Source organism: Pteronotus mesoamericanus, unplaced genomic scaffold (genome assembly GCF_021234165.1).
Source record: "Pteronotus mesoamericanus isolate MK-2021 breed Mesoamerican mustached bat unplaced genomic scaffold, CSHL_Meso_final scaffold_507, whole genome shotgun sequence".
In the NCBI taxonomy this organism is placed as follows: domain Eukaryota; kingdom Metazoa; phylum Chordata; class Mammalia; order Chiroptera; family Mormoopidae; genus Pteronotus; species Pteronotus mesoamericanus.
Window position 1 is genome coordinate 14648125 of NW_026555319.1, and position 27134 is coordinate 14675258.

At 53.8% G+C, this 27134-nt stretch overlaps 1 protein-coding gene across 2 annotated transcripts in view; it reads right to left on the reverse strand.

The window, feature by feature from the left end:
* Positions 1-27134, reverse strand: part of TTC28 (tetratricopeptide repeat domain 28) — a 568672-nt gene that overhangs the window by 26379 nt on the left and 515159 nt on the right. For both annotated transcript variants that reach the window (XM_054594398.1, XM_054594399.1), the window contains 2 exons: positions 17146-17286; positions 1003-1147 (listed from right to left, as the gene is read on the reverse strand). In XM_054594398.1, coding sequence (XP_054450373.1) covers positions 1003-1147; positions 17146-17286 — 286 coding nt within the window. The remainder of the gene's footprint in view (positions 1-1002; positions 1148-17145; positions 17287-27134) is intronic.

The following is a 27134-nucleotide window of genomic DNA, read 5'->3' on the forward strand; positions in this document are numbered from 1 at the left end:
AAGGCTTCAAAGAGGAGGGGACACCTGAGCTGGGCCAGAGAAAGGTGAAGAGTTCGTGGGCTCCAGACGATCTGAGCCCCTGAGGGCACACTGGAGTCACCCTTGGAGGAGGCCGAGAGTCACAGCCACGCTCCATCTATTTACACTCTGTGGCTTCCCTGCCCCCACCCCCAACACCAATTCAACATTCATGGAGCAAATAATCTGGGACCTGAAAGCCAAAGGGGAAATGCGAAGAGACTCACTGCCCCAGTGGGTGGAATCATGGAGGGCCCAAACGGCCTTCAGAGGAGCTGGAGGGTCAGTGTGGAATGCAGGGGCAGGGCTGGCAGCGAGTCACCCCCACGGCGTGCGTGACGCCTGATGGCAGGAAAGAAGGTTGGAAAATCAGCCTCGGGGGCTGGCCGTTTGTTTCTCCCCTGATGTGCAGCACATAAATCACACTAAGTAATCGTGGCCTCTGAGGCGCTCGGAATGCTCTCTGCAGCCTGACCCTCTCAGGAAACGGGGGACACCGCGGGGGTAACGGCCCTGAGAGGGCAGGGCTGCCGCGCGCGCTGCAGGGAAAGAAGGGCAGAGCTGGCCGCTATGCTGCTGTGCCCGGAGGCTCCGGGCAAGGGAAGGCGCGGCTGGCAGAGGCCGCTGTGGCCACAGCGGCCACCACGCACCCGGGCAGTTCCTCCTGACAACCGCGGGGATGTACCCTGTGCCTTCCTGAGCCTCCTGGTGTCTGAGGAAGCAGGGAAGGGAGCGCTTATTCATTCTGTCCCAGAGAGAACCGGGGCTGAATTCGCTAGGCTAGCAAGAGGCAGAACTAGGGCTTGAACCCAGATCTTCCAGCTGGGAAGCTTGGTGCCTTAGCTAAAGAAGCAGCCAACTTTCAAATGCTGACCAAGACATTAAGACAGAAGACTGGTGTTCTGGAAAACCTACACATGCACACCAAGCAGTAAATGACGCCTCCTGACACCAGGAAGCCTGGCGAGCCCCGGGGGCACTTACCCCTTCCATGGGTGCGATGAGCAGGTCGTACAGAGCGCGCAGCGGGGGCCTAGCGAACGAGCTCTGCCTCCTGGGGAGAGAGGAGGTCCCGTCCTTGGTAGGCGACAAGGTGTTGCTGACCAAGCTCGTCATGCTCTGGCAGCTCCTGGGGAGAGAAGGGCCAGGGGTTAGGCAGGGCGCCGCAGGCAGGCAGGCACTCGCCACTCGCCCCATGGCGCGCCAGTTCCTGGGAGAGGCCAGCGGAGGCCGCACAGCAGGGCCCGGCCCGGCTCCCTCCCCACTGCGCCCCTTCTCCTCCCTCTCAGGTAATTTTCACAGAGCAGCGAACACTGACAGGAACCGCGGGTAAACCAGCTGCACACAACAGCTTCCATTTCTATGGAGTTTGTCTGCATAATCAAATGTCCCAAAGTGCTGTTCAAAGGATTTAATTACATCCCTGTGTGGTGTGGCTGTGTACAGGCAAACGTGAGGACCATTAGAATCAGCAGCAGCCGCCAAGCTGATGGGGAGGACCACGCCCCAAGGCCAATTAATCTGCAGGCAGGAGGCAGGGACAAGACCTGCAGCATGTGGGCCCCAACCTCAGCCTCGGGCCAGCCACTGGGCAGCCACCGGAGCCCAGCGCGACACAGGCCCTGAGGCCCCCGCCCCCCAGGGGGAGACGCGGCAGACAGTTGACCGGGCAGCACTTGCAGAGCGGGGCAGCTCAGGCATGGCTGTGGGGCTTTGTTTCATGTTTTAATTTATGCTCCAGTGTTTTCAGGGAACGTTACATTAATGCAGACAGTATTTTCAATCCCAAGGACCCCAAGTTTCACACTCTCAACACACGATGAGAACATTCATTTGTTCATTTAGAAAATGCTTCCTGAGCACCGGCTACCTGCCAGGCACTGTCATAGGCCCCCGGGACCTGCAAAGAACCACCTGCACAGGTGAGTGGGAGAGCCAGCAGGAGGGGAAACACACCCATTTCCCGTCCGTGGACCGGGCTGCCCCCTGCAACTCTCTGAGCCTGCCCCTCAGCCTAGCTGGCGCGGCCTCAGGACAGTCCCTGGCGACGCTCTCTGCATGGCTAGTGGACAGTCAGTAGTCTCGTACCCTCGATCGCGACACTGCGGGCCTGGGCTTCCTGCCGCATGCTCAAGGACAGAGGCCACCTCCCATGCCAGGTCCTCTGCCGAGCTTTGGCAAGTACCCTGGATGGCTGGTAGTAGCAACTCCTTGATTGTCACCTAAGAAAAAAAGAGAAGGTGGCTCTCCCTCCTGAGCTAGGCCAGGATCTGGGACCACTGGATGAAATGACTTAAACGAGTTGTTTTCCAGGTTTGGCTTCAATCCTCTGGTCTCCCTCATCCTTCTTGCTGTTCTCAGCAATGCCCTCCTTGACCTAAATTCTAGGGTTGTGACAAGCCAGGATGGGAACCCCCTCGGTCCCCCCACGCTGCTCTCTGCCAGGGAAGAGAGAGCCAAGGAAAGGGATAGAGGGCAGAGAGCCATTCACGTCTGCTTCTCCGTCTCGCCCACCCAGAAAACGTGTAATTACAAGCGACTGAGGTTACGGCCTTTCTGTGCCATCAGATCAGCGCAGCACAGACTGCCTGGGGGTGACACTGGGAGGCCTGCTGAGTCCCACAGCCACACTGCAAAGGGCAATGCTCCCCCGAAGGAGAGGACACCGGACGGCTCTGCAGGGGGGACGTTCTGGCTCGACACGCAGTGTTCCTACGCACAGGCCTGTATGTGTGCACATCCCTGGCAGACGGGCCGCAGCCTAGAGCGCCTCTGGGACGGCCCGATGGGGTGGCGGTAGGGCCGCTTGGTGCCCTCCCTGTCACCTCCCATTTCCCTCCCTAGACATGTGCCTGCCTGGACTGTGGGCTTGTAACCCCGCTGAGGGGCCAGAGTCCGGTTAACCCAGTTGCAGACATACAGGGAAAGTGCCATGTCTCCAGACAAGGCTGTGGCTGCAGGTCCCCACGGTGACCGGTGGGGTTGCTCCCTAAACCCCAAGGCTTAACTAAGAAGCTCCCGCTGGAGAAAGAGACCCCAGCCCTAGAGCACCTCCTTCACCCCACCCCACTCCAAACTCCCCTATGGGCACAAGGAACCCCAGGACTCCGGGCTGCGCAGGGAAGACACAGGGCGCTCCTCCAGCGGACACAGCGTGCACTACTTACTCCAAAATATTAGCACCGCGTGTCCAACCCATCTGACCCCTCCCTGGTGATGGGGATCCCAAGGGCCCAGGACCTCAGGCTGGGCGCACCCTGCAGGCCTGAGCAGGGAACTCTGCTGGCAGTGTGAGCTGCTGAAATACGATGTCCAGACGCTGCATGGCAAGGCAGTGCCAAGGAAGGGTGATTCAAAAGACCCAAATGTCTGGAGGGAGGGGCAGGTGTGTAGCAGACAGACCTGCTGGGGCGAATCACCTGCCTGCTGGGTCTGGCTTGCTCATCTGCAAAAAGGGGAGATGCAGCCCACAGGGAGGGAGTGTCAGGATTGGTGAGCATGACTGCAAAGCATCCAGAACCTGAAAGGCGGCAGGAGTCTTGGCTGATGGGGAGTAAGACAGAGGCCTGGGCAGGAGGGTGGAGAAGGCTGGGGACTGGAGCGCAGGCGCGGGTGGCAGTGATGGCTTTTTATGAACCCCATGAAGCACCAGAGGCCTCTAAAAGGGCCCGACAACACAACTAGCTCCTCATGCAGTGCTGCCCACGACATGCCAGGCACACAGGTCCCTGGAGGAGCCAGGCCACGGTCCCTGCGTCCGGAAGGAGGAAGGGGCCCAGCTCGGCAGGGTGGAGGGGCACCGAGGCACAGAGCCTGGCCAGTTGCTGGTTGGGCAGAGCTGAAGGCGGGCTCCCTGGAGAGACCGCCTGGCGTGGGCGTGGGGGATGTGTGGGAGTTACCCGGCCCACGCACAAGGAAGGGAGACCGTTCCAAACTGAGGGAGCACCGTGGGGAAAGGCGTAGATGTTGGCGATGGAGACTGGAGTCCCGGGGCCAGTAAGCGTGGGGACAAGCGGACAGGGGGTCAGGGAGCAGGCTGGAGGGGTAACTGGGCCGGGGCTGGGGGCCCTGGGTTATGCCATGGGGGAGGCCAACCCATCTCCCTGAGCCCCAGGCTGGACGGAAGTTCCCCCCCAGGCGAGTACCTCCCTAGGGGAGATCAGGATAAGGTTGTCTGAGACAAACACCATTGCCTGAGAACCTCTCCACACACTCGTGGGTTGTGCAGGGCGCCATCAGGCCACATGACGCCCGTCCTCGCCCCGGCCCACTTCTGCTGAGAGGCCAGATGTCGTGGCCCAGGGCTGGGGAACACGAGGTAGAATGAGGCACCTGCGAACCCTGAGGAGGTTTCCTGGGACACTACCTCTGGGTATCTGTGTGATTCTAGGCACAGATTCTTCAAAAAGCTTGGCCCTGAGGGGCCAGGGCACCCAAAGCTGGCCTGGAGGCCAAGTGGTCACGTGTAAGCCTCAGCAGAGCCCCCTGCCTGTGGCACCTGACATTGTCCTATTTTCTCCCCGGCTGTCATACCCACCCATCGACACTTGCTGACTTCTGCTCCCAGATGACATGAACGCTGGCTCTCAGCCTACTACTCTGGTTCCTTTCGAGGTTTGGCAGGGCACAGATGAATTGTCTCTGAAGCAATAGCTTCTGGGCGCAGACCGCAGCCAGCCCAGGCCTGCTGGTGCACCTGGACGCGGCCTCAGTGGGGAGCCCTGAGGTTGCCCCTCCGCCCTGCGCTCCTCTTCAGTGGCAGGCGCCTCATCCTAGAGGTGCCCTTTCCAATGTAGTAAACAAAGCCCAGAAAACGCTCAGCTGGTGGTTAAAACAACAAAAAACAAACAAACACCTAACCAACCTGAAACAATAATTTGAGGTCAAAGACTGTTTTTCAAGACTTTTCCCCTGAGGTGGAGGCACCTGTTCCAAGCCGCCCCAGCTTCAGGCAGCGGCCCTGCCGGCCGCCTCCCCGCTGCGGCCCCCCACTTTCTGCAGCAGTGTGTCCAGCAGGGACCACCTTCTGGTTTCTCTACACGGGCAGCCCCTGCACCCTCCTTGGCCTTGACAGCAGCCGCATGTGCTGCGCCCACGGAAGAGCCCTCCCAGGACTGCCGGCTCCGAGGCAGAGAACCGGAGGGCAGGCAACCGAGGCCAAGAGCAACGGAGGGTCCCTGGACCCTAGAGCCGCCCTGAGGTGCAGGTGCAGGGAGGGTCTCAGGCTAGGACTGGAGGCGGGACTGGACGTGCGACTGGCCCCCGCACTGGCTGCGGTGGCGGGCCAGCCATGTCCTCACCTCCACAAGCATTAGGTGCCACAGCCGCCTGGGCAGACTGCAGCCAAAGAACTCCCTTCCGCGCGCTGCTTCTGTGTTCGCTACAGCACCGACAGTGGCCCGCTACAGCCTTTGTGCTGGGGCACGTCTGCCTAGAGAGCTTCCTAAAGACACGCTCAGCAACGCAGACCGGCCGCGCAGCGGGCTGCCCAGCGCCGAGCGGGGGTGCCTACGGACAGCACAGAGGGCTCCCCGGCTGCGGGGCTCCGGTGAGACCTGTCCCTTTTCTATTCCCTTCTTCTCCCCGCTTATTAAAGAAAAGGCGGGGCGGGGGAGGGTGTGGTGAGTTAAACCAAAGTCCTTGTAGGTCTCTTCAAGTTTTAAAAAATTAAAAATGTCCTCCATCTAGGAAGGCATCATAACCCCCTGCTGACCGACAGGGCACTGCGGCCACCCCCACAGCCGGGGCCTTGCAGCCTTCCCCATGCTCGCCTCGGGTGAGCACCACGTGTGAGTGCATCTTTCAGGCACCGTGACCTGCCCAGGAAGGTGGCACCACTGGTGCAGGCCCCTGTGGTCAGATCTCAGAGTCACAGCTGAATGGCGGTGGGTCCTCTGAGCTCCAAGCCTCTGGCTGGCAGTGGCTGACAGGCATGAACGGGTGTGCGGGATGACCTGCTCCCTGCGGTCCTTGCAAGCACAGCTGGCTCCTTCCAGGCACCGTCCCGATGGCCCAGGCCGCCAGGCACTGTGGAGGAATGGCCGTGGGGTCGGGTCAGGGGTCCTCAGCTACAGGGCCTCTCAGTCACCACACCGTTTCGATTCCCGCGGGGCCTTTCGGCCTGGCTGACTTCTCTCTGCCCCAGCTCTCTGGACTCTAAGACGAGAGAAACGTGCCTTCCATTGCTCACAGTGGGTGCTTACATGGGTGGAAGTGCTCCCCACCTGGCGGGAGAGAGAGCCCCAGGAAGAGCTGCGCTCCCCGCCAGGGCACCAGCCAGGCCTGACACACCTACCCTCTCAGGCCCTATGACGCGGGGTTGCTCCTCCTTTACAGTTAAGGAACCGAGGTTCAGAGACGGCAACAGAATGTACAAGGCCACAGCCAGGCCTCTCACCTGGCAGGGGCGAGGCTTTCAGTTCGCCTTCCTGAACTTCGGGACACACTGAGCAACCTGCAGGCCTGCCTCACCTCCGACCCCTGCCCTCCTGGCTGCTGGGCCTCCAAGGGCGGAGCTGGTGGCAGGACTTCTGCCTTGCACAGGGGCGAGTGAAGGAGGGCCAGCGGGCTCTGGATTCACAGCTGCACCACCGCACAGCTCCAGCAGGTGGCACTAGCTCACTTTCCTCCAGGCCTGTCCATTTACTGCCAGGGACTCTCTCTGGCTAATTGACAGCCTAGCTCTCAGCATTTTCTCACACCACATTGTCTTTATTAGCTCATTCCTCAGATGATGTTTATTAATCTACTTCTGGAGAAATATTCATTTTCTCCACTGCATGGCCATCTGTGTGGTGATGGGAAAAGGAGAGGGAGCAAGCCCGTGTCAGGGAGAGGGAAGCTGGCAGGAGAGGGGGAAGCCTCCTGGTCCCCGTGCGCACAGAGTGCAGAGCTCCAAGATGATATGTGAGGTGCTACCGAGGAGGGCAGAGCATCAGGGTGTAGTTGATGTCTCTGGAATGATGACAAACACCAGGCGGCCTGGGTAGCACTCACTGCTCATGAATCTCCTTGCAGGGATGAAGAGCTCCATTTCCCAGGCAGAAAGATTTATAACTGGGCTGGGCCGGGCCGGGCCGGCAGGGGACCCGGTGCGCTGGCCGCACTCGCACACCCGGACACAGCCCGCATGCGGCCAGTCGGGGGCTGGTGTGCCTGCCAGGTGTGAACAGGCCTGGCGGAGGGGAGGCGCGGGGGCGCCAGAGGAGTGCGCTGGATGTCTCAGTCCGAACCGCAGAGCTCTGGGCACAGCTAGCTGCTCCAGCTCCTGGGGGGCTCTGTTTAGGCGGAGACAGGTCACTGTGCAGAGAGCAGGGCGCGGGGGCCCCCACTACAACACACACACGTCAGTTACTGGGTGTTCACATTCAAAGTCGGAGACCTCAATGAGCAGGTGGAAACAGGAGCAGGGTCTTAACATCCCCTTAGGTGAGTGAGGCTAACAAAGGGGGCCCCCTGGGGATGGTAAGAGCGACTGGGCCCCAAGAGCCTGTCCCACCTGTCCCTGCGGTCTGAAGAAATGAACCAGCAGCCCTGGCACAGCCGGGAAGAATCGCGGGGCAGCAGAGCTCTTGGATGGGCTGGCGGCGGCTTCCCATGCCGTACCCTCACCCGGAGGCCGGCAGCCCTGCACGGGGCAGACGCTGGTAGGCGATGAACAAACTTGGCTCCCTGGTCTGGGGGTGGGAGTGGTGGGCAGGAGGCCCCGGCAGAGTGCCAGGGAGCAGTGAGGACAGAAGTGCCACTTCATGAAAACGCAAAGGGGCAACCCAACTGACGCAGGAACTAGCTGTCCCAGGGCTTTGCACCCCATGGCAGCAAGAAGTGATCGCGTTCACTCCGTCGAGCAATGCACGCCTCCCGGGGGCTGGCCCAGGATGACTGCAGGGGGACATGGTCAAAACAGAGACTGGGTCCTTGTCCTCCCCGAGCTTACGATCTCATGAGGACCAAGCAAGTCCCGTGAGCTGCTGTGAGTGTGCATGTGCATGATCTTAAAGCTTGAACGCAGGCGGGAGAGCCAAGGCCACGATGGAGTGTCTTCTCCTTTCCCAGACCTTTCCCATGTCCTTCCCTCCTGGTCTCAGTTCCCCACCAAGCACATGGGTTCTTCCTGTCTGGCTGCCTGGACACAGGGCCATGGAATACGCCGATTCAGGCACACCCGCCTCAGAGTACATCTGGCCATGACATCTTTTGGACTCCCATAAGAGAGGGGACAAAAGGGAACAAATTGATATGGGGCATCTTCTGGTATGGGCCAGACCTAGGCTGTGACATGTACACATCACTGGGATCCTCGCCCCGAAGGACCCCATACACTGTTCCACGGCTACGGATGAGTAAACAGCACTCACAGCTAAGCATCTCGCCTAAGACCCTGATGCGGGGCAGGGCCTGTTCCTCAGACAGTCAGGCAATAGGGAGCCTACAGCCTGGGGGCTCCGTGCTCTGGGGGCCCCCGAAGCAGAGAGCCGCTGTGAACACTCACATGAGCGCCCCCTCTCCCCCAGGCTGACACTGCGCAGAGCACCAGTTCCCAGGGGCCCTCTGAGCAGGATGCTGCTCCCAGTCAAGGTTATGCAGGGGGCAGGGAGGAGGAAGGAGGCTGCTTCCCAAGGGCGGTGAGCTCATTCGAGGCGTGGCTGCCTTTTCTCAGCCGCACATTTCCTCCTCTGCTCAGGCACAGGGATCCTCACCTTCTCAGGGTATCTCTGTCACGTATTCTCCCTTTCCCATGGCCAGCTGGGTGGCTTCCTCTCTGTGCTCACAGCGGCAGGGTGAGCCAGACTGCCTGTCCTAGGCCTGGGGGTGCCCTGCCCTGCTCCCCATGAACCTCAAGAGCCTCAACGGGGGGGGGGGGGGGGGGCCTTCCTGCCTCACAGCGGGACTGCCCCGGGAGGGCCCTGCCACAGCGCGAGTAGCGCTCTCCTGCTCTGCTGGGCTCTGCTGCCTGTAGGTCCTCCGTCTGACCAAGATGCCCCAATGCTCCCCGGGCTCTGACCGCTGTCTCCTGAGGGTGAGAGCTGGACTCAGATTTGAACAAGTACTTGGGTTTTAAGGCACAAATGGAAACATTAATTGGTAAATCCATTATATTCAAGTAGCCAGAGCTACCTCAATTCAATTTAAGAAAAGAACTCTGGCCCTGACCGGTGCGGCTCAGCAGGTTGGGTGCCATCCCGCAAAGCAAAAGGCTGCAGGTCCGGGACCCAGGCGTTGCGTGTACGAGAGGCAACCAGTTAATATTTCTCTCTCACGGTGATGTTTCTCTCCCTCCCTTCCTCTCTCTCTAAAAATAAATGAACAAAATCTGAAAAGAGAGAGAGAGAAAAGGACTCTGATACCATTCAGTGGCGCTCTCCCATGAACACCTCCCACAAAGGGCTGTCTCCTCGGGAGATGGAGGCCATCAGGCGCTGCATGGTAAGCCCTTACCAGTAAGCCGTGGGCGCCCTCAGCCTGCTCACCGCCTGTTACTGAGCCCTGTTCACTGGCTCTGCTCCCTCCTCGGGAGAAGGGCCGGAGGCGGGCGGGCTCCGGCAGGGCCCCTCTCAGACCAGGGTTTCCGGGCTCCCGGCATGTTGTGTTTGTGGGTGGGTTCGCAGCCTAGAGCAAGGGCTCCGGCACCAAGAAGGCCTGAGCCTCTCCTGCAGGAGCCACCCCCTCTGCCCACGCAGGGCGCTTTGCTGTGGCCACTGCTCTTTGCTGTAATGTCATTGAGGCTCCATGGCCAAGCCCAGCAATGGTCGCCTTGGGAAAACCTGATACCCAGGCTAGTCTTGCACAGACTTCATTTGCTGACCCCATTTAGGGGCCAGAACAGATAGCCCGAGCTGCGCATCAGTGGGAGGTGGGCTTAGCATGTGCTCAGGGATGGAGAGAAGATAAGACTGTATGGTAGACTACGCAACTGACTCATGTCCAAAAATACAGCAAAATCCCTTTCCAAAGGGACACGCAGCCATAGGCAGTTTGTGGGGCCAAGCCTGCCCCCTTCACCCTAAAATGTGGAGTTTCATTCCCTGGCTCATAAAAAAACCTCCAGAGCTATATTAATCAATGTGGTCCAAAGACAGAATGTACCAGCTCAGGAGGTAGTGAGCTCTCTGTCACTGGAGGAGTTCAAAGGCCAAGTGATCATTTGGCAGGGGTGCTAGATGGGAGTCGATGGGGGCTGGGGGGGGAGCTAGAGCCCTGTCTCTGGACACTGACAGACCTAGATCCAAATGCTCTGTCGCTCACTAGCTGTGTGACCCTAGGCAACTAATTTAAGCTCTCTGAGCCTCGCTCAGTGTCCTTATTTTTAAAAGGGGTTATAATAGCACCCTTCATGGCTGTTGTAGGGGTTGACTAAGACAATGCACACAAGGCCCTGAGCTTAGTCCTGGGCTCTTGGTAAATGATCGATAGATGGTCACCACTGCTCTCTTCATCATTGTCATCATCATCGTCACTGTTCGTTTTAATGTCTATCTCAATCCTGACCAACCTTCCTTCCTTCTTTCCTCCCTCCTTCCAAAAGTGAGCCAGTATGCGCACCCACTTAACACAAGGGACAGAGCGAGGCACCCTGGGGGGCAGAGAGAAATCAGATACGATTGGGGCTCGGGTGAAGGCGCAGCCTAGGAGGTGAGGGGTGTGGATGCACAGAACGAAAATGCAAGGCAAAAGGTCGTGGCTCCTCATCGGGCAGATAAAGCACCAGAGAATTTCAGAGAAGGGAAAAATGATTTCCAATCAAGACCATCCAAGACGGAGTCGCAAAAGAGGCTGTTGGAGAGGGCACCTCAGGGGGAAGCCCTCTTTGGCCATGTCCTTGTGCCCAACTGAGGCCCTGAGGTAGAAAAGGGCAGGTCCAGGGTCCCCACAGATTGGGACGGAGGGTAAGGGGATGGGACAGAGCAGGAGGTGGGCAGGATGGCAGGGCCAGGCTGTGAGGAGTCAAATGCCAGGCTCTGCCACGGCACCCCTGCGGCAGCCCCGGGAGCCCCGGATAAGAGGCCCAGCGATTCAAACTCCAGTGAGAGGGAAGAGGCGAAGGTTAGCCGCCTGCCGGCCAGGTGGGTGGGAAGGAGAACAGTGTAGGAAAAGGAGCCTCAGCCGGGGTGGGGGTGGGAAGCCCAGCTCTGCACCCAGGGCCATGACCTCACGGAGCATCTGTGACTTCTAAGCGTGCTCCTGGAGTCACGTTAAATGGCGATTTCTGGAGAAGCATGAGTCTCAAGGAACGGATGTGGCAATGGCAATAGACAGAGGGATGGAGACCAGAAACATCACAGAGTTCACCGGGTAGGTCTTCACGGCAAAATGCACCTGGGGCGTGAGATCACGGTGGGTAGAGGCAGCGTGACGGCTGTGGGGAATGCAGCGGGGGAGCACTTCTTCAGTTCCGACTTGACTTCCCATGTGAAGCGCCTGGCGACTTTGTTAGAGCGCAGACTGTGGGCAGCCGGTCAGGGCCGGGGCGAGGCCGGATGGCGGGAGCCTGCCCTGTGCTTCGGCTGCTGGGGCTCTCAGGGCCCAGTCTGCGCCGGTCTCCTGCCGTGCCAACACCGTATGTTTTGTATGTAAACCTCACTCCTTCTCTTCTACCTTTATTTTCCTTGTAGCTTGATTTTCTCATCCTTTTTTTTTTTCCCGCCATATGATCTAGTGGCATTTCTGTGTTTTGGTAAACTGTCTTACATTGTGAAGCAAGAAAGTGAACAAATAAACAGGTGGTAAAGAAAATGTTGTTTATAAATTAAATTTGCCTTAAGATAAATTGGCAAGCTTGATACTCAGAGGAAACCTGTGGAGAATCCTACTGCATTCAGAACAAACCTGTCACCACCCGATGGGTGTGATTTTAAAGTGACCCCTGATACCCTCCGCCGTCTCACACCGCCCCTCCCCCGCATTTGTGCTGCCTGGAGAGGAGCCCAGAGGGTGGGGCGGGGGCAGAAAGCAAGCGCTGCACACAGAGGGGCTGCTAGCCTGGTGGGTGCCTCAGGGCAGCGCGTGGGGAGAGGCACGGGTCCCTGAGAAGGACGCGGGCTCTCGCCTAAGGCCCAACGACTAGACCCACCTAAGTAGCTGCTGTCGGCAGGGAAGACCCTTGCCCGGAACCGCTACCATGAGGGCTGGCCCCAGTCAGGGCTGGAGAGAACACGCAGCCCTCTTGTTCGGGGTGGCAGGAGAGCAGACAGAGTCTTGGCCTGGAGCCTTGGGGCCACCAACAGAGAGCAGAGGACAGGGCTGGCAGGACACCAGCCAGAACTGAGTATGGAACCTCAAGACTCAAGGCCGGGGCTGTGGCTGTAACTGATACCCAATCAGATCAGCGGTCTGCATTTATTCAAAGGCTTTCTGGTATCTGGCGGCCAGAGAGAGGTTGCAAGGGGAGGAATCATCGAGCTATTCAATCAAGTTTTGGAGTAAAAATTTGACTCGAAAAGTGGTTGATTCACCCTCTCCCATGCCATAGAAACCTCAGACCGAAGTGGGGAGAGAAGGAAACTGCTTACTACATAGCAGGCTCTGCCTATTCACCATCACATGCACTGTATCCTCATCCCAGCTCTATCCACAGGCATCTTTACCTCCATTTTCCAGATGAAAAGATAAATGGATCCAGGTTACACACTAACTAATAAAAGGTAGGGCCAGGTTTCAAATCCAGGTCTGTCTGGCCTCAGAGCCCAAGGTTTCTTCCCTCTGCTCTGCACCTCACCACAGGAGAACGCCCAGACCTGGGAGCACCAGACGCGTAGAACAGCATCTGCACAGGGCCTCCTGGCCTACAGTGGCCTTTGGTGGCACTGCTGTAGCTGCTTCAGGGTGGCCCTGGAAGCAGGCATGATGTGGATGCATCCACACGACACAGACACACCAGCGAACGTAAGAGGGACGCAGGCTTGCATGGGCTCCAGCTTGTTTACTTGGTTGACCTGTGGGAAGTTTTCTTTCTTTCCAGCCTCTGCTCTTCCCGAGGCCCTTCACATCCTGGGCAGAAGTGGCCCTCCCCACCCTCCCTTGCAGCACACACCAAGTCTCCTCCCGCCTCCACTGCAGGCCAGGCTTCTGCTCATGGATTTGGGGGAACAGGGTGGGCTCTGGGAGCCCTCCTCCCTCCCCACTGTTATGGCTTGACTTCCGAGTGGAGGGCGCATGGGGTGGGCGGGGAGGAGGGCAAGCACTGTTATTATGCCTCCATGCATCCCCCTGGCTTCTGAGGACCCTGCAGGGGCCTCCCCAAGCACCCCCACCCCCGACAAGGGCAGCCAGCTCTGGTTGTCCTGTCCCCAAGTCTGGCCACTGGCTACACACCCCATCCCTCTTACGACTGAGGTCCCCTTCACAGCAGGCGGCGTCCTGGGTGGGGAGAACCAGCAAGTGGCTGGGTCCGTGTGCCTGCCCACTGGGAAAGGTGCACGTCTGTACCAGGTCAGAGGTGGGCGTGAAGACCACACCACGGCGGGCCGGCTCTTACCAGGCCCCTCTCTTTAGTCTTCTCTCCCTGCCCCAGTCACGGGAGGCTGGTCCCATGGCATGGTAATGCCTCTCTCCTCTTCTTTCTTTCAGGGCTCCCAGTGTTGGTGACTGATGTTACTGGAGGACCCCCACCTAGGCCCAGGACTCCCAGTTGCCAGTTCTCCAACCCAGTCTTCTTTTAGAGGCGGGGTGTGTGGCTGAGGTGTTACTAGGAGATCATGGAGGCCAGAAAGAGGGCTGTGGCCTTGTTGCGGCACCTCTCTTCAGAATGGGCGGAGGTAACACTTCTTTGTCCTCTGTTTCAGCTCTAATCTCTGGGCAGCAGGAGAGCCCCTGTCCACACCACATCACCCATACAGCCATGGGTGGACGGTAAAGACCTAGGATGCCCGCTGCTGCAGCGGCGGCGGCAGCCAGAGTCAGGGCATGGCTCTGGGGTACTGGTCCTAATTGATCCTGGGTGGGCGCACCTCCGATGCCAAGGTACCGCCCTGGGCCCTAGAATCCAGGTACAGGTGAAAGCCTGTCCCATTCTTTTCCTTCTTTTCTACAGCAACTGTGCTCTGCTAACTGTGTGCAGGTTCACACACACACACACACACACACACACGCGCGCGCGCGTGCATACAACACACGGGCCTTCCAGCCCTCAGCATCACCTCCAAAGCATCCCGCAGGGGCAAGAGGCAGAGGCCTTTCTGAGGGCTGTCGCTCTGCCCCACGGGGCCCACCCAGGGCCAGGATGCTGAACAAGAGAGGAATCCTTGTTTTCCTCACTTTGGGACCTGCCCTGGGCTCGACACGCAAATGCGTTTTCTGCTCAAGTGCACAGGCAAGAAGAAAAACAGTGATTGCAGAGACTAAAAAGCAAAGGCAGAACAAAGATCAGGTCCTGCAGCAGCAAGAGAGAAACCTCCAAAGCCAAGGCTCCCTTGACTCACATCAGCTGTGGCAGCGTGATCACCAAACCAGTCCAGCAAAGCTGCCCAGAACAAAAAGGGCCAAGGAACCCATGAATCACCGAGCTGGAGAGCCCCACAGAGGCGAGCTGGTGCCGCTCCAGCGTGGGCGAGGCCCCATGCACAGAGCTGCTTCCACTTCAGCTCTGTGGCCTCCAAGGGGCGAGCACTTGGCCAGCCACAGCCAATATCGGGAGTCTGCGCAAAAGCCACTTCTTAGTCACTCTGTTCCTCAGAGCAGAGGTCCCTGGACATGGAAGCGGCAGTGAGGGGCGCCTGGGACCCCACGCAGGAGAGGGGAGCATGCACGGCAAGCATCTAGGAGGGAAGGCGCAAGCAGGCAGGGCAGCTGGGAGGCACAACCTGAAACCCAGCTTCGGCACCTGCTCCTGGGAGGGTCTCCACCCTGCCAGCCTGGAGGCGCTGCTCCACTGTGAGATGCAAGGCCGGACTGAAGTCCACAAGGCCCTGCCCAACTCTGACTGACAAGGATGATTCTGCCTCTGTGGTTCCCCAGTAACTCTGCTCCCCTTGGATGGAGGCCAGAGCCCCCTTCTACCTCGACTTGTCAGAAAGTGTCAGAGGGCGCATGGTGGAGCAACCTGTCCTGGGCCTTATTGCTTGCTGTGTTAGAGCTGAAAGAACTCAGGCTATTCCCCTCCATCCACTATGCCCTTAGGAGGCTCTTAACAGTCAGGATTGGAGGGGTCTGCAGAGACCACTTCAAGTCTTTCCCCTTCCCCAGGGCAGGCCCGAGGCCCTGAGCCGTGTGAGGCCCTGCTGAAGGGTCTGGGTGCCAAGCAGCCGGACAGCGAGGCCCAGGCTCCAGTGCTGGGGCCTGGCTGCTTCCCACCTAGCCTCGGGCCTGGCCCAGTCGTCAGCCTGGCTACAGACACAGCTGACGTTGTTTAAATGAACCAATAAATTAATCCAGAGTATTGTGCTCATAGGACCTACCTCAGAACTGCTCACAAGGACAAATGTTTTCCCAAAGGGAGCAACTGCACGATCCAAAACTCACACCAGCTCCCATCCAGGGAAAAAACCTAGGACCAAGCACGGCTGGTTTGACCCTTTCTTGCTTTGGTGCCTGAAGCCCAGAGGAGGGGCTCCGGGCTGCTGGCGCGCCTGTGGTCAGGTAGGCCGTGGACATCCGACGGCCTGCCTTCGGGGCTTGCTCGTGTAAAGGACAAGAGGTGGGACAGGAAGAGGGAGGGCAGGTGAGGCCACAGCCCAAGGCGGCCAACACCTGCTGCACAAGTACATACAAAGTCCATCCCTTCCCAAGTTTATCCACCCACATTCTTAAGAATTCAAGTTAAGCACTGTCCTTCCCAGTAGAAAGCCACATGTATACAATGCCTTCTATGCATTAGGAAGCCGCTCGAAGTGTTATTTAGATGTTAACTCCTTTAATTCCCACGTTAAGGGAACACTGCAAAGTAGGATGGTTGTCACCTGCCCAGTGTCCCACAGCCGGCATGCAGCAAGGCCAGAACCTGAGCCCTGGGCTCTCCCTACTCAACTTTACACCATGGACCCCATTGCCTGGCGGAGCTGAGAAGCTGGCTTAGGAGGATGTGAGCCCAGGCCCTTTCCCTGCCTCCTTGTACCCGATCATGTCCAGGAGAGGCACCTGTTAGCGGAGCAGGGCAGGAGGAAGGACCAGGGTGAACCAACTTAACGTTTGGTCTTTCAACCAAGCCGCCAGTTCCTCCATCCCTGGCCCTTGGCTGCCAGCCCACTCCGCTCACCCCTGGGAAAGTAAACACACGTTTGTCACCCTGACAGCACAATAACGAGAGGAAACCAGGGCCTGGAGTAGGAGCAGACAGGGCACACAATGCCCCGCACAGCGGGGCCGCCAGGCAGAGGCTGCCTCCGCCCGCCCGAGCACCACCTCTTCCCTCCTGTGTTCCAGGCTCAACCTGCTGCCCTTTGAAGACAGGCTCTCAGGAGGTGGCTGAGACCTGAGAGTCCCAGGTATTTTTCTGGGAAGTCTCCCCAGATGTTAACTCCCAGGCTGTTGCCAGGCAACCAAATGGCAGCAGGACAGGTGCCCCTCAACCCAATTGCCTGCCCATTTTTCTGGATGCAGCTCAGCTGTCACCCCTGATAAAAAGATGCGGCAGTGTGCTGGCTGGCCAGTTAAACATCAACGCATCTCAAAACCGCTGAGACCTGTTGGACCAAGTAATGGGGAGCGGGGCCTCACGCGCAGACAGGCCGGCCGGTCTGGACAGCGCCCCCCCACCCCCGCCGGCAGCCCGGCGTCCCAGCTCTCCCTGGTGCCCTCAGCCTCAGGCCGGGAGGGCCAACACCGGTAAGCCCGGGCGTTACTGACATGAGCTGGCAAAGCAGGCGATGCTGCTCTGCCTGGCTTCTGCCTGGCTTCTGCCTGGTATTTAGAAAGCCAGATCCACAGCTCCGTGGAGAAGCGGGCAACCGCCTCCCATCACAACCAAACGCAGATCGTCACATCAAGCCTGCACTGATGATTTCTCACTTGACTCGATGCTGTGACATCGAGGCCCTGAGGAACATGGGGCTGTGGCAGTGCCACGCTCATTTCTGCAAACCGATGACGCAGAACAGAGCACAGCCAGCTGGAAGGAGCCACAGCGTAAAGCATGTTATCTGCGTTCAAGGCCCCTTGCCCTGCGCTGGCCTGGGAGTCAGAGCCCACGCTCACCTGTTGAAGAGGTTATTGCGGCGCACCATCCGGAGGAAGCCAGTGGGGTCAGTCACTGAGTTGAGCTTGTTGTTCATCTCTTCAAATTGCTGGTCCATGATGTCTCCGGCTTCACTCTCTGTCTCGCTGCTGGCACAGGCCCTGTGGGAAAAGTGCAGAGCAAACCAATGAGAGAGAGGAAGCATGAGCGTGGAAGTCCACTGTGTGGTCCTCTGCCACTTCTCCGCCCAACAAACCCCTGGTACCGAGCGCCTCCCTGAGACCAGGCTGTCCCGTGTCCTCCCGGTGCCCCCACGGCCTTCTTCCCTCTTTTGTCCAGTGCTTCTTGAGATGTCTTCTGGTTGGTTGTTGCTGGGCTGTGACCCCCACGGGGCTGGGGGTGCCGTACAGCAGGGTCCCCGCCCTCCGGGCCATGGACTGAGCTTGAATGTAATGCACTTGAGCCATCCCTTTAACCATCCCTCCTCCACCCTGGTCCACGGAGAAATTGTCTTCCATGAGGCCGATCCCTGGTGCCAAAAGTGCCAGGGACGCGGCTCTGCAGGAGGGAGCTGTGCGGGAGCCAGCAGGCTCTCCCTGCGCCCAGCGCGTGCCAGACGCGTTCGGTGCCTGGCAGGTGCTGGTGAAGGGAGAGCCCCGTCGCGGCGTGTGTGGGGGGCTGGCCGAGCGCGCTCCTCAGGGTAGAGCTCAGGTGAGTGCGACTGTGGCTCTGCTCCCAGCATGAGTTCCAGTCCATTCCATTCCAGAAATAGTGTCTCTGCACCTACCACATGCCGGGCACCACGTTACGCCTGGGGACTACATAGCCCTGAAAGGCATTTTCCAGCTGAAGAGACAGATGTGTACACCACCGGCCGCAATGTCAGGCTGAGCAGCCACTGTTTGAAATGTGGGCTTGAGAAACACTGCTGATTGGAGCCCATCTTCCAAGCTCAGCGTGAGGATGTTACAATATTTGAATTAACAAATTCATATCTCCCCTATGACAAAGTGTAATAGAACATCTCACAATGGGTTTTAAATAAACAGAAATACCCAGGAGTGCCCTGATTCATCAGTATTATTAAAATGACAAAAGGCTTATTAAACGTAAAGGCTGTGCATGATGGGCCTGTGACACCCAGACAGACGCCACAGCAGCACAGGGGTCGGGGGGAGGCTGCCCCTGCGGCCGCCCCCCCAGCCCTCGCCCTGCGTCACACAGCCCGCCGGGTCGGCAAAGGCCGGTCTCTGGGTGGCGCCCCCGCCCTCCTTCCGCGTGATGACTCCGCTCAGATGTGGTGGAAATGAGGAGGACATCTGATCCAGAGAGAACTCTCAGCCAACATGACACTTTGTTTAAAGTCTCCTGCTGACTAAGGACCAGCGTGGAAGGGCGGGGAGCACCAGGACACCAGGACACCGGCCGCAGCGGCAGACAGACGTGCAAGCCTTGCCTGCTGGAAAAGTGGGATCTGGGAAGGAACGGGCCTTCTGTTGCCCGGAGGGCAGAGGTTCTTACATCAAGATTCAAGTTTAAGGTGGACATGACCTGCTTCAAACGGCCAGGCTGCTGAGCCTGTGACATCGGGGTCACATGGCAGAGCAGGGCAAGGAGGCCCTTACGGGGTCATCATGGAGTCAAGTGAGACACAGTGTGTGAACCTGCCTAGTAACCCTGAACGTTCTATGTGAACATCAACCCTGGTCTGACAGTGCTTTTTTGTTGTTGTGGTTAACTTGACTGGGCCCAGGGAGTCTGGACATTTGGTTAAAATATTACTCTGGGTGTGTCTGTGAGGATCTTTCTGGGTGAGATTAACCTTTGAATCAGTAGACTGAGGAAAGCAAACTGCCCTCCCCAGTGTGAGAGGGCCTCATCCAATCCATGGAGGGTCTGAAGGGACCAAGAAGCCCAAGTTGGAGAGAAGTCTGGGAGCTGGGACATTGATCTTCTCCTGCTTTCAGACTTGGACTTGGACTTGGACTGGAACTTACGTCATCGGCTCTCCTAGGTCTCCCGCCTGCCAACTGCAGGCCTTGGGACTTCTCAGCCTCCGTAAGCATGTGAGCCAATGCCTAATCGTAAATCCCTCTGTGCGTGTGTGTGCGCGCCATGGGTCTTGCTTCTCTGGAGAACCCCGACTAACATGCCTGGTAATGAGGAACCAGGGCCCCGACTCAGCATATTCCTTGTGAAGACTCAGCCACTACAGAGGTTCCCAGAGCGTGGCAAGACTTTGCCCCCGAGCCACGCTGGGGGCAGGTGAAGGCCGTCGGCCTGCTCTCCTTCCCGACCCGCACCGTCTGGAAACAACCCTTCAGGCCCAGCACAGCGCCTGGTGTGCCTGGCACGCAGGAAGTATGCCACGAGGATTACTGAATGAATGAGTGGCTTCTACCAGAGAGCATTTTATAATGTGCAAAGTATTTGTACACAGATTTGATTTTATCTCACAACCCTCTGTGGCAGCTCTTATCCTCTCTGTCTTATTTCTGAGGAGACTGAGATGTGGAGAAACCAAGGAACCTGGCCAAGGAGCACTTAGGGGTAGAGCCAGGGCTGAACCCAGCTCACACCTTGCCACCTCCTTCCCACCCCTCCCACTCGGAGGCTCTCAGCTTCTCACACCGTCCACGTCTCTCTCTGCTGAGGTCTGGCTAGGGGACGGGTGAGAGTGAACAGAGGAAGCAAGAGAAACCAAGACACTTCTGAGCACCTAAACAGATCGCCATGGCTTCCACCCTGCAGGAGAGCAGGGAGTGAGGTTTTATGTCTCTCACCGCTCCACAGGCGTTGACTGAACAGCTGAGCAGCTGAAGGCTTGAAATGCTCCCTCGGGAGCCGAGGGCCCTTCACAGAGACCCTGGTAAATATCGCTCAACAAGCTCCTCTGTCCAGGGACACATTTATCATCTGAATGTGACTGCCAGCTTGGAGCTGAGAGATCTGCCTGTCATTCAGTGCTTTGCAAAGGGGAGAAGAATTGTCTGGAACTGGTATGTGCCTCCATTATCTTGCAGCTCCAATCTTGCAGTCAGCCTTAGACTGAGCCCTCTGAATCTCGTGCTTCATGGGGTTGTTTCCTATTTTCTGACCCTTCAAAGTATTGATATTGAAGAGAAAAACAAACAGGAGATGACACAGATAAGGGAATCTCCCTTTTACACACCGAACCTCATCAACTGCAGCAGAGAGTGGGATCCCAAGAGCCCCTTCCACCGGTGGTCTTCACATCACGGCCCCCACCCCACTTCTCAGAGAGACTTCCTGGGGATGGCGTATCACCAAGTCTGCTCACCGCAGGCCCTGATCCCATTCCCTTCCATTCACCACCAGTTACTGAGCGGGACCGACGAGGAAGGACTGCAGAGGCTGAGCAGAAGAGAGTGCCATCACGCCTGCCTTCAAGGCACTGACAGTTGAGTATGGCTAGCAGGCGCCCGCGAAGGTGGACTGAGGAAGCAGAGGAGGGCAGGACAGCTTTCCTGGAATGAGCTGCATCTGAGAGGTGTTCTGAAGGATATAACTTCAGCAGGTAACATCTGGTGGGGGTGGGGGCGGGGGCAGTGCCGCCGGGGAGACGAACAGTAGGAGCAAAGTTGGGGCGGTAAGACAGTGTGGGGCTATTTGGGGCCAAGAGAACTGCTGAGTTGAGCTGGAGCAGAGGGCAAGAGTAGGAAAAAACAGTGGAGATAATAGTGGAAGGAGGGCCTTGAACTTGGAAGGCAGTTGAAAGCTGTCAGTTCAGGCCTCTGAAGAGGGGGCGGCAGGCCCAGGGCTCCTCTTTGGGAGATAGTCAACTGGACCGGAGTGGAGAATGCCAGTTAAAGAGGGCAAGGGGAGAAGAGTCAGGTGGTTATTACCAGTACCTGCTCAGAAGCACCCTTGAAAGCCCAGGGTCAAGCTCAATAAGGCCTAACTGGCCCTCACACCTATAAGAAGGCCAGGCCTCAGGAGTTGTTGTGTTAACACATTAATATGCTTGGGTCTCACTCAATGTGCCAGGTGAGGCAAATTTCCCAGAAGCACCTGTGCTCCGAGATCTGGATAGTGGCTCCCTCCTTTGCCCTGAGCTGCCATCCCCTATCTGCAAAGAGACAAGCCCAGCTCTAACCTCACCTCCCTGATTCCTCACCATTTTTGGGGTCTCTATCACCACCAACAATGATTCCGGCTTGTTCTGTGGTTGGGCCAGCTACCCCATCAGCCTAGATGTGTGGCTTAGGGCAGTGAGGCTGACAGCAGGAAAGTGGGAACTGACAGGAGGACTATGACCCCCCAAAAAACTTATTTTCCTGGGAAACCCATTGAAAAGAGAGGGTAAAAGACAGCTAGCAACTGAAATGTGGCGGATGGGCAACTGGTGGCAAATAGAGAAACCAAAAGTAGAAGCTGGCCTTAGGTAGAAGAGAAATGGTTCAGTTTGGACAAGCTGGGTGCGCAGACAGGACATATAGTTGGAAATGCCAAGTATGCAGATGCTGATTCAACTATTTAAACATTCTTCCTTCCAGAAGGCCTGGAGATCATTAGAAATCCAGGTCTGATGCTCAGGAGAAAAGTCAGGACCACCTCTTTGATGTCTCATTCATTTGGTCCACTCAAAAAATGTTATTAAATATTTATATAAATATCCTGATACACCAGGTTCTGACTGCAGGAAAAATGGAGTAAGCACAGCCCACCCCATCTTTCCAATGAATACAACTATAAACCATGGATGGACTGCATGGAGCCACAACTTGAGGAGCATGAAAAGTAAATAATATCAGGCACACTGGGGGAGAAGACCAGAATTCAAAGGGCCACCAAGTCAGTAGGGAACTTCCCATTTTTTTTTGTTCCTCCAGATCCCTGAGACAGGCCTCCGTGCAGCCCAAATGCAGAGGTGGGCATCCATGTGGAGAGCTCCAGGAGGGTCTCTCGGTCTCTGGCCCGCAGAGAACAGAGGGCACCCCTCATTTCTCTTACTCTCTTTCCTCATTCGCACATGTTGCAGGCCACAGACGATCCGGTGTCGGCCGTGGCAATGACAGCAGCAGCAGCAGTAAGAGCCTGGAGGAGTCTAGAAATTTGAGGAAAGAGAACCTTTTGGTTTAATCAGAGGAGACGGGGTCCCAAGAGGATGGCGCAACCCCCTTTGTTTTTTCTCTTCCTCCCTCTCCTTGCCCTTCGTGATGTGAGAGCTGTCATGGGACGGGCACAGCAGAGGAGAGTAAATGAAGCCGCAGCTTTCTTGGGGGAAGACCACAAAGAAGAGCCCAGGGGAATTGAAATGTACTGTTGAGACCACAGAGAGGGAGAAGCTCAGAAAAGGGACCACTTAAAGTCGTTTAGAAATTTCTGGATTCACTCCCAGCTGCACACGCAAGTACCTGACCCTAAAAACTTTGGAACTTAAATACAACATAAACCAATGGCTAACTTCTGGATTGGCCAGTGGATAGTTCACCTGTGGGGCAGACTTGTATAGTATAGCAGAGACTTTGAAAATTGACCTTACATTGAAAGCTGGTCACAGCCTGTGACCTGAACCCTAACCAGGTCAACTACCTGCTAAAATAAAAATATAAACATTCTTCACAGTGGTCAAACAAGACCCATAATTTCATAACATAATATTCAAAATGTCTAGGATATAATCTCAAATTACTAGCATTTGAAGAACGAGGAAAATCTCAACTTGTATAGAAAAAGGCAATGATCAGATGTTTTTAAGAATTATGCTAAGATGACACAGATGTTAGAATTATCTGACAAAAATCTTAAAATGCTGCAAGTAAGGAAAAAGGCTCTTAAAAGGCTGGCAAAATAGAAGGTTTCAGCAAAGAAATAGATGATATTAAGAAGAAGCACATGGAAAATTTGGAACTAAAATATAATACTGACTGTAAAAACTCACAGTATGGGCTCAATATCTCATCTCAGAATGAAGATGACGGAAAAAAAATCAATGTACTTGAAAACAGAAGAGCATATTATCCAATCTGATTAACAGAGAGAAAAATAATTTTGAAGATGAACAAAGCTGAGGGACCCGTGTTTCAACACCAAAAGTCTAACATTCATGTCTTTAAAGCCCAAGAACAAATGGAGAAAGAGTGTAGAGCAGAATAAAATGTGAGGAAATAATGGACGAAACTTCCCATCCTCAATTTGGTGTTAATATAAACCTACAGATCAAGAAGCTGAGTGAACCACAAATAGAATAAACTCAAGGAAATCTATGGTCAGACACATCATAGTCAAATTGCAAAAAACTAAAGGAAAAAAACAACAATAAAAAACACTTCAAATTGACCAGAGAAAAAAGATGCATTATTAACAGAGAAAATAACAATGTGAATGACTGAGGGTTTCTCATCGGAAGCCATGGGTATCATCCCTGGCTGGGTGGCTCAGGCGGTCGGAGCAGCCTCCAGTACACCCAAAAGTTGCAGGTTCCATCCCCAGTTGGGGTGCTTATAGGAGGTAACCGAATGATGTTTATCTCTCACATTGATGTCTCTCTCTCTTTTATATCAATAAACATATCCTCAGGTGAGGATTAAAATTAAAAGAGAAAAAAAGAAACCATGGATACCAGAAGGAAATAAAAAACATTTTTAAAACGTTAAAAGAAAAAAAAATGATCAACCCAGAATTCCATATCTAGTGAAAATATCCTTCAGAAATGATGTTGAAATGATGTTGAAATAAAGGTATTCTCAGATGAAAGAAAACCGGGAGACATAGAGCAGCAGACTCTCAAAGAGCTACCAATCACCCCTGCTGCCTGTTCATGTCTTGTGCGATCGGTCCCTTCCCTGAGCATGGGCAGGGTCTGCAGCCAACAGAGTCTGGCAAAGGTAATGGATGTCACTTCTGCAATTATGTTATATAGGACTGTAACTTCCAGATTACTAACACGCTCTCTTTCTACTGCCTTCTGGGCTTGCATATCTTGATGAAGCAAGCGGCCATGTTGGAGAGGCCTACATGGCAAGTAATGCAGGGCAGTATGTGGCCAAAAGCCAGCAAGAAACTAGGCTCGCAGGCCAACAGACTAAAAAGAAATAAATCCTGCCAATAATCATGTAAAATTGGAAATGGATTCTTCTCCAGCTGAGTATTCAGACAAGACCTCAACCATGCCTGATAGTTTAACTGCAACCTCAGAAGAGACTCTGAGGCAGAGGACTCTGCTAACCCATGCCAGACCCACAGAAACAGTGAGATAATAAAATTGTGTTGTTTTAAGCCACTAACTGTGTGGTAAGTTGATGTTCATCAATAGATAATTAATATCAAACTAAGAGAATTCATTGCCAGCTGACTTACTCTAAAATAATTGCTAAAGGAAGTTATTCAGACAGAAGGGAAATGATACCAGAAGGAAATTAAGAACATCAGGAAAGAAGGGAGAGCAACAGAAATATTAAGTGTCTGAGTAAATATAATAAATTATTCTTCTCCTAACATTGTCTGATGGTGTTTTATTTAATGTACATGTAATACAGTATATAGGAAAAAAAGATGGAGAACAGGGTAAAAGTTCCCTTTTGGTGGTAAAATTTCTGTATGTCACTTGAATTAATGAAATAGCAATAGTAAGTAGATTGCAGGCTGTGTAAAGTAGGTATATTATAATCTGTACAGCAATCATTAAAAAGCTATAAAACGAGATATAATCAAAGACAGTAAGAGATAAATTAAAATAGATTTTGAAAAAAAGTTCAAATAACTCCAAAGAAAGCAGGAAAGAGGGATGCAGAGGAATGAAAAGCAGAGAAACAAACATTCACATGCATACATAAATCCACACGTATCAATCATTATATTAAATGTAAATGGTCCTAATATAGAAATTTACACAATGAAATTTAAAAAACATAGCAATTAAAAACAATTAAATGCTTCTACAAGAACTTCCCTTCCAATACAATAATGTAGATAGGTTAAAAGTAAAAGGATGCATAAAGATACACACCAGTGGAAACAAAGCTGGAGTGGTTATATTAATATCAAACAGAGATAAAGAGGGACATTACACAATGATAAAAGGGCCAATTCACCAAGAACATAAAGCGATCCTTAATGAGTATTCACCTGTCAACAGAACTTCAAAATACAAAAAGTAAAAACTGACAGAACTGAAAGGGGAAATGGATACACTTAAAGAGATTTCTACACTCCTTTCTCGGTAGTCAACAGAACTGGTAGTCAGAAAATTAACAAAATACAGAAGAACTGAACAAAACCATCCATCAATTGGATAATTGACATTTAAAGAACACTCTGCCCAATAACAGCAGAATACATATTCTTGTCAAATGCACATAGAAAAGTTTCCAAGAGAAACCATCCCTGGGTTACAAAACAAACCTTAACAAATTTAAAGTAATTGAAGTCATGCAAAATATGTTTTCTGCCCATCAAGGAATTAAATCCAAAAGTAAAAAAAGAAAAACAACAGGAAAATCTCCAAACATCTGGAAACTAAACAAACTTCTAAATAATTGTCAAAGAAAAAGCCTCAAGGGAGCCCTGACCAGTTTGGCTCAGTTGGGTGTTTTCCCACAGAGCAAAATGTCGCTGGTTCAATTCCTGATCAGGGCGCATGCCTAGGATGTCGGGGTGGGTATGAGAGGCAACCCATCGATGTTTCTCTCTTATGATGATGTCTTTCTCCCCACCTTCCCCTCTCTCTAAAAGCAAATAAACTAAATCTTTTTAAAAATTTTTTATTTATTTATTTTTAGAGAGGGGAAGGGAGGGAGAAAGAGTGGGAGAGAAATTTCAATGTGTGGTTGCCTCTTGCGTGCCCCTTACTGGGGACCTGGGCCACAACCCAGGCATGTGCCCTGACTGGGAATCAAACCAGCAATCCCTTGGTTTGCAGGCTGGAGCTCAATCCACTGAGCCGCACCAGCCAGGGCTAAATCTTTAAAATACACACACACACACACACACAAATATACAAAAATATACATATGAGAAGGCCTCAAGGGAAATTAGAAAAATATTCTGAACTGAAGAAAACTGAAAGCACAACATAAAATTTGTGGGATTAAATAAAGCCTTAGAAATAATTGACAGCATTAAATACTTAGATTAGAAAAGAAGATACTGGAAATACAAGGGGGAACACCTTGCAAAGTATATGATTGGCTAATGACTATGCTGTAAAACTGAGACCAATAAAAAATAATATTGAATGTAAACTGTAATTTTAAAAATTTTTAATGAAAAAACTTTTTAAAAAAGAAGAAAGGTCTGATATAAATAGTCTAAGCTTTCACTTTAAGAAATAAATAAAAAGAGCAAAATAAACCAAAGCAAACAGAGGAAATAAAATAATAGAACAGAAATCAAAGAAACTAAAAAGGGCAAAACAGTTTTTTTTTTAATATCAATGAAACAAAAAGTTGGTTATCTAAAAAAGAAATCAGTAAATTGATAAGCCTCTAGCAAGGCAGACCGAGAATTTTTAAAAAGGCAAAATTTTCAGTATCAGGAACGAAAGAGGAAATGTAACTACTGATCCCACAGGAATTAAGAGGCTAATAAGGGAATACTATAACCAACTTTACATATATTGATTCGACACTTTCGATAAAACAGAACAATTACTAACAAGCCACAAACCACTAAAACACATCCAAAATGAAATAGATAACGTGAATAGTCCTATAACTACTAAAGAATTATATTTAGTTGAAAACCATCCAAAATTGAACTCTCCTAGTCCAGATGGTTTCAATGGCAAATTCCACCTAACATTTAGAGGAAAAAAATAATACTAATTCTATACAATCTCTTCCAGGAACTAGAAGAAAGCACACTTTTCAACTCACTTTATGAGGCCTATATTATTACCCTGATGTCAAAAGCAGACAAAGCTAACACAGAGGGAAATCCCACAGGCCAGCATTCCACAGATCAAGTGAATATGGACATAAGAATCATCAACAAGTTATTACCAGAATTCCCCAACATATAAAAAAAATTATATACCACAATTACA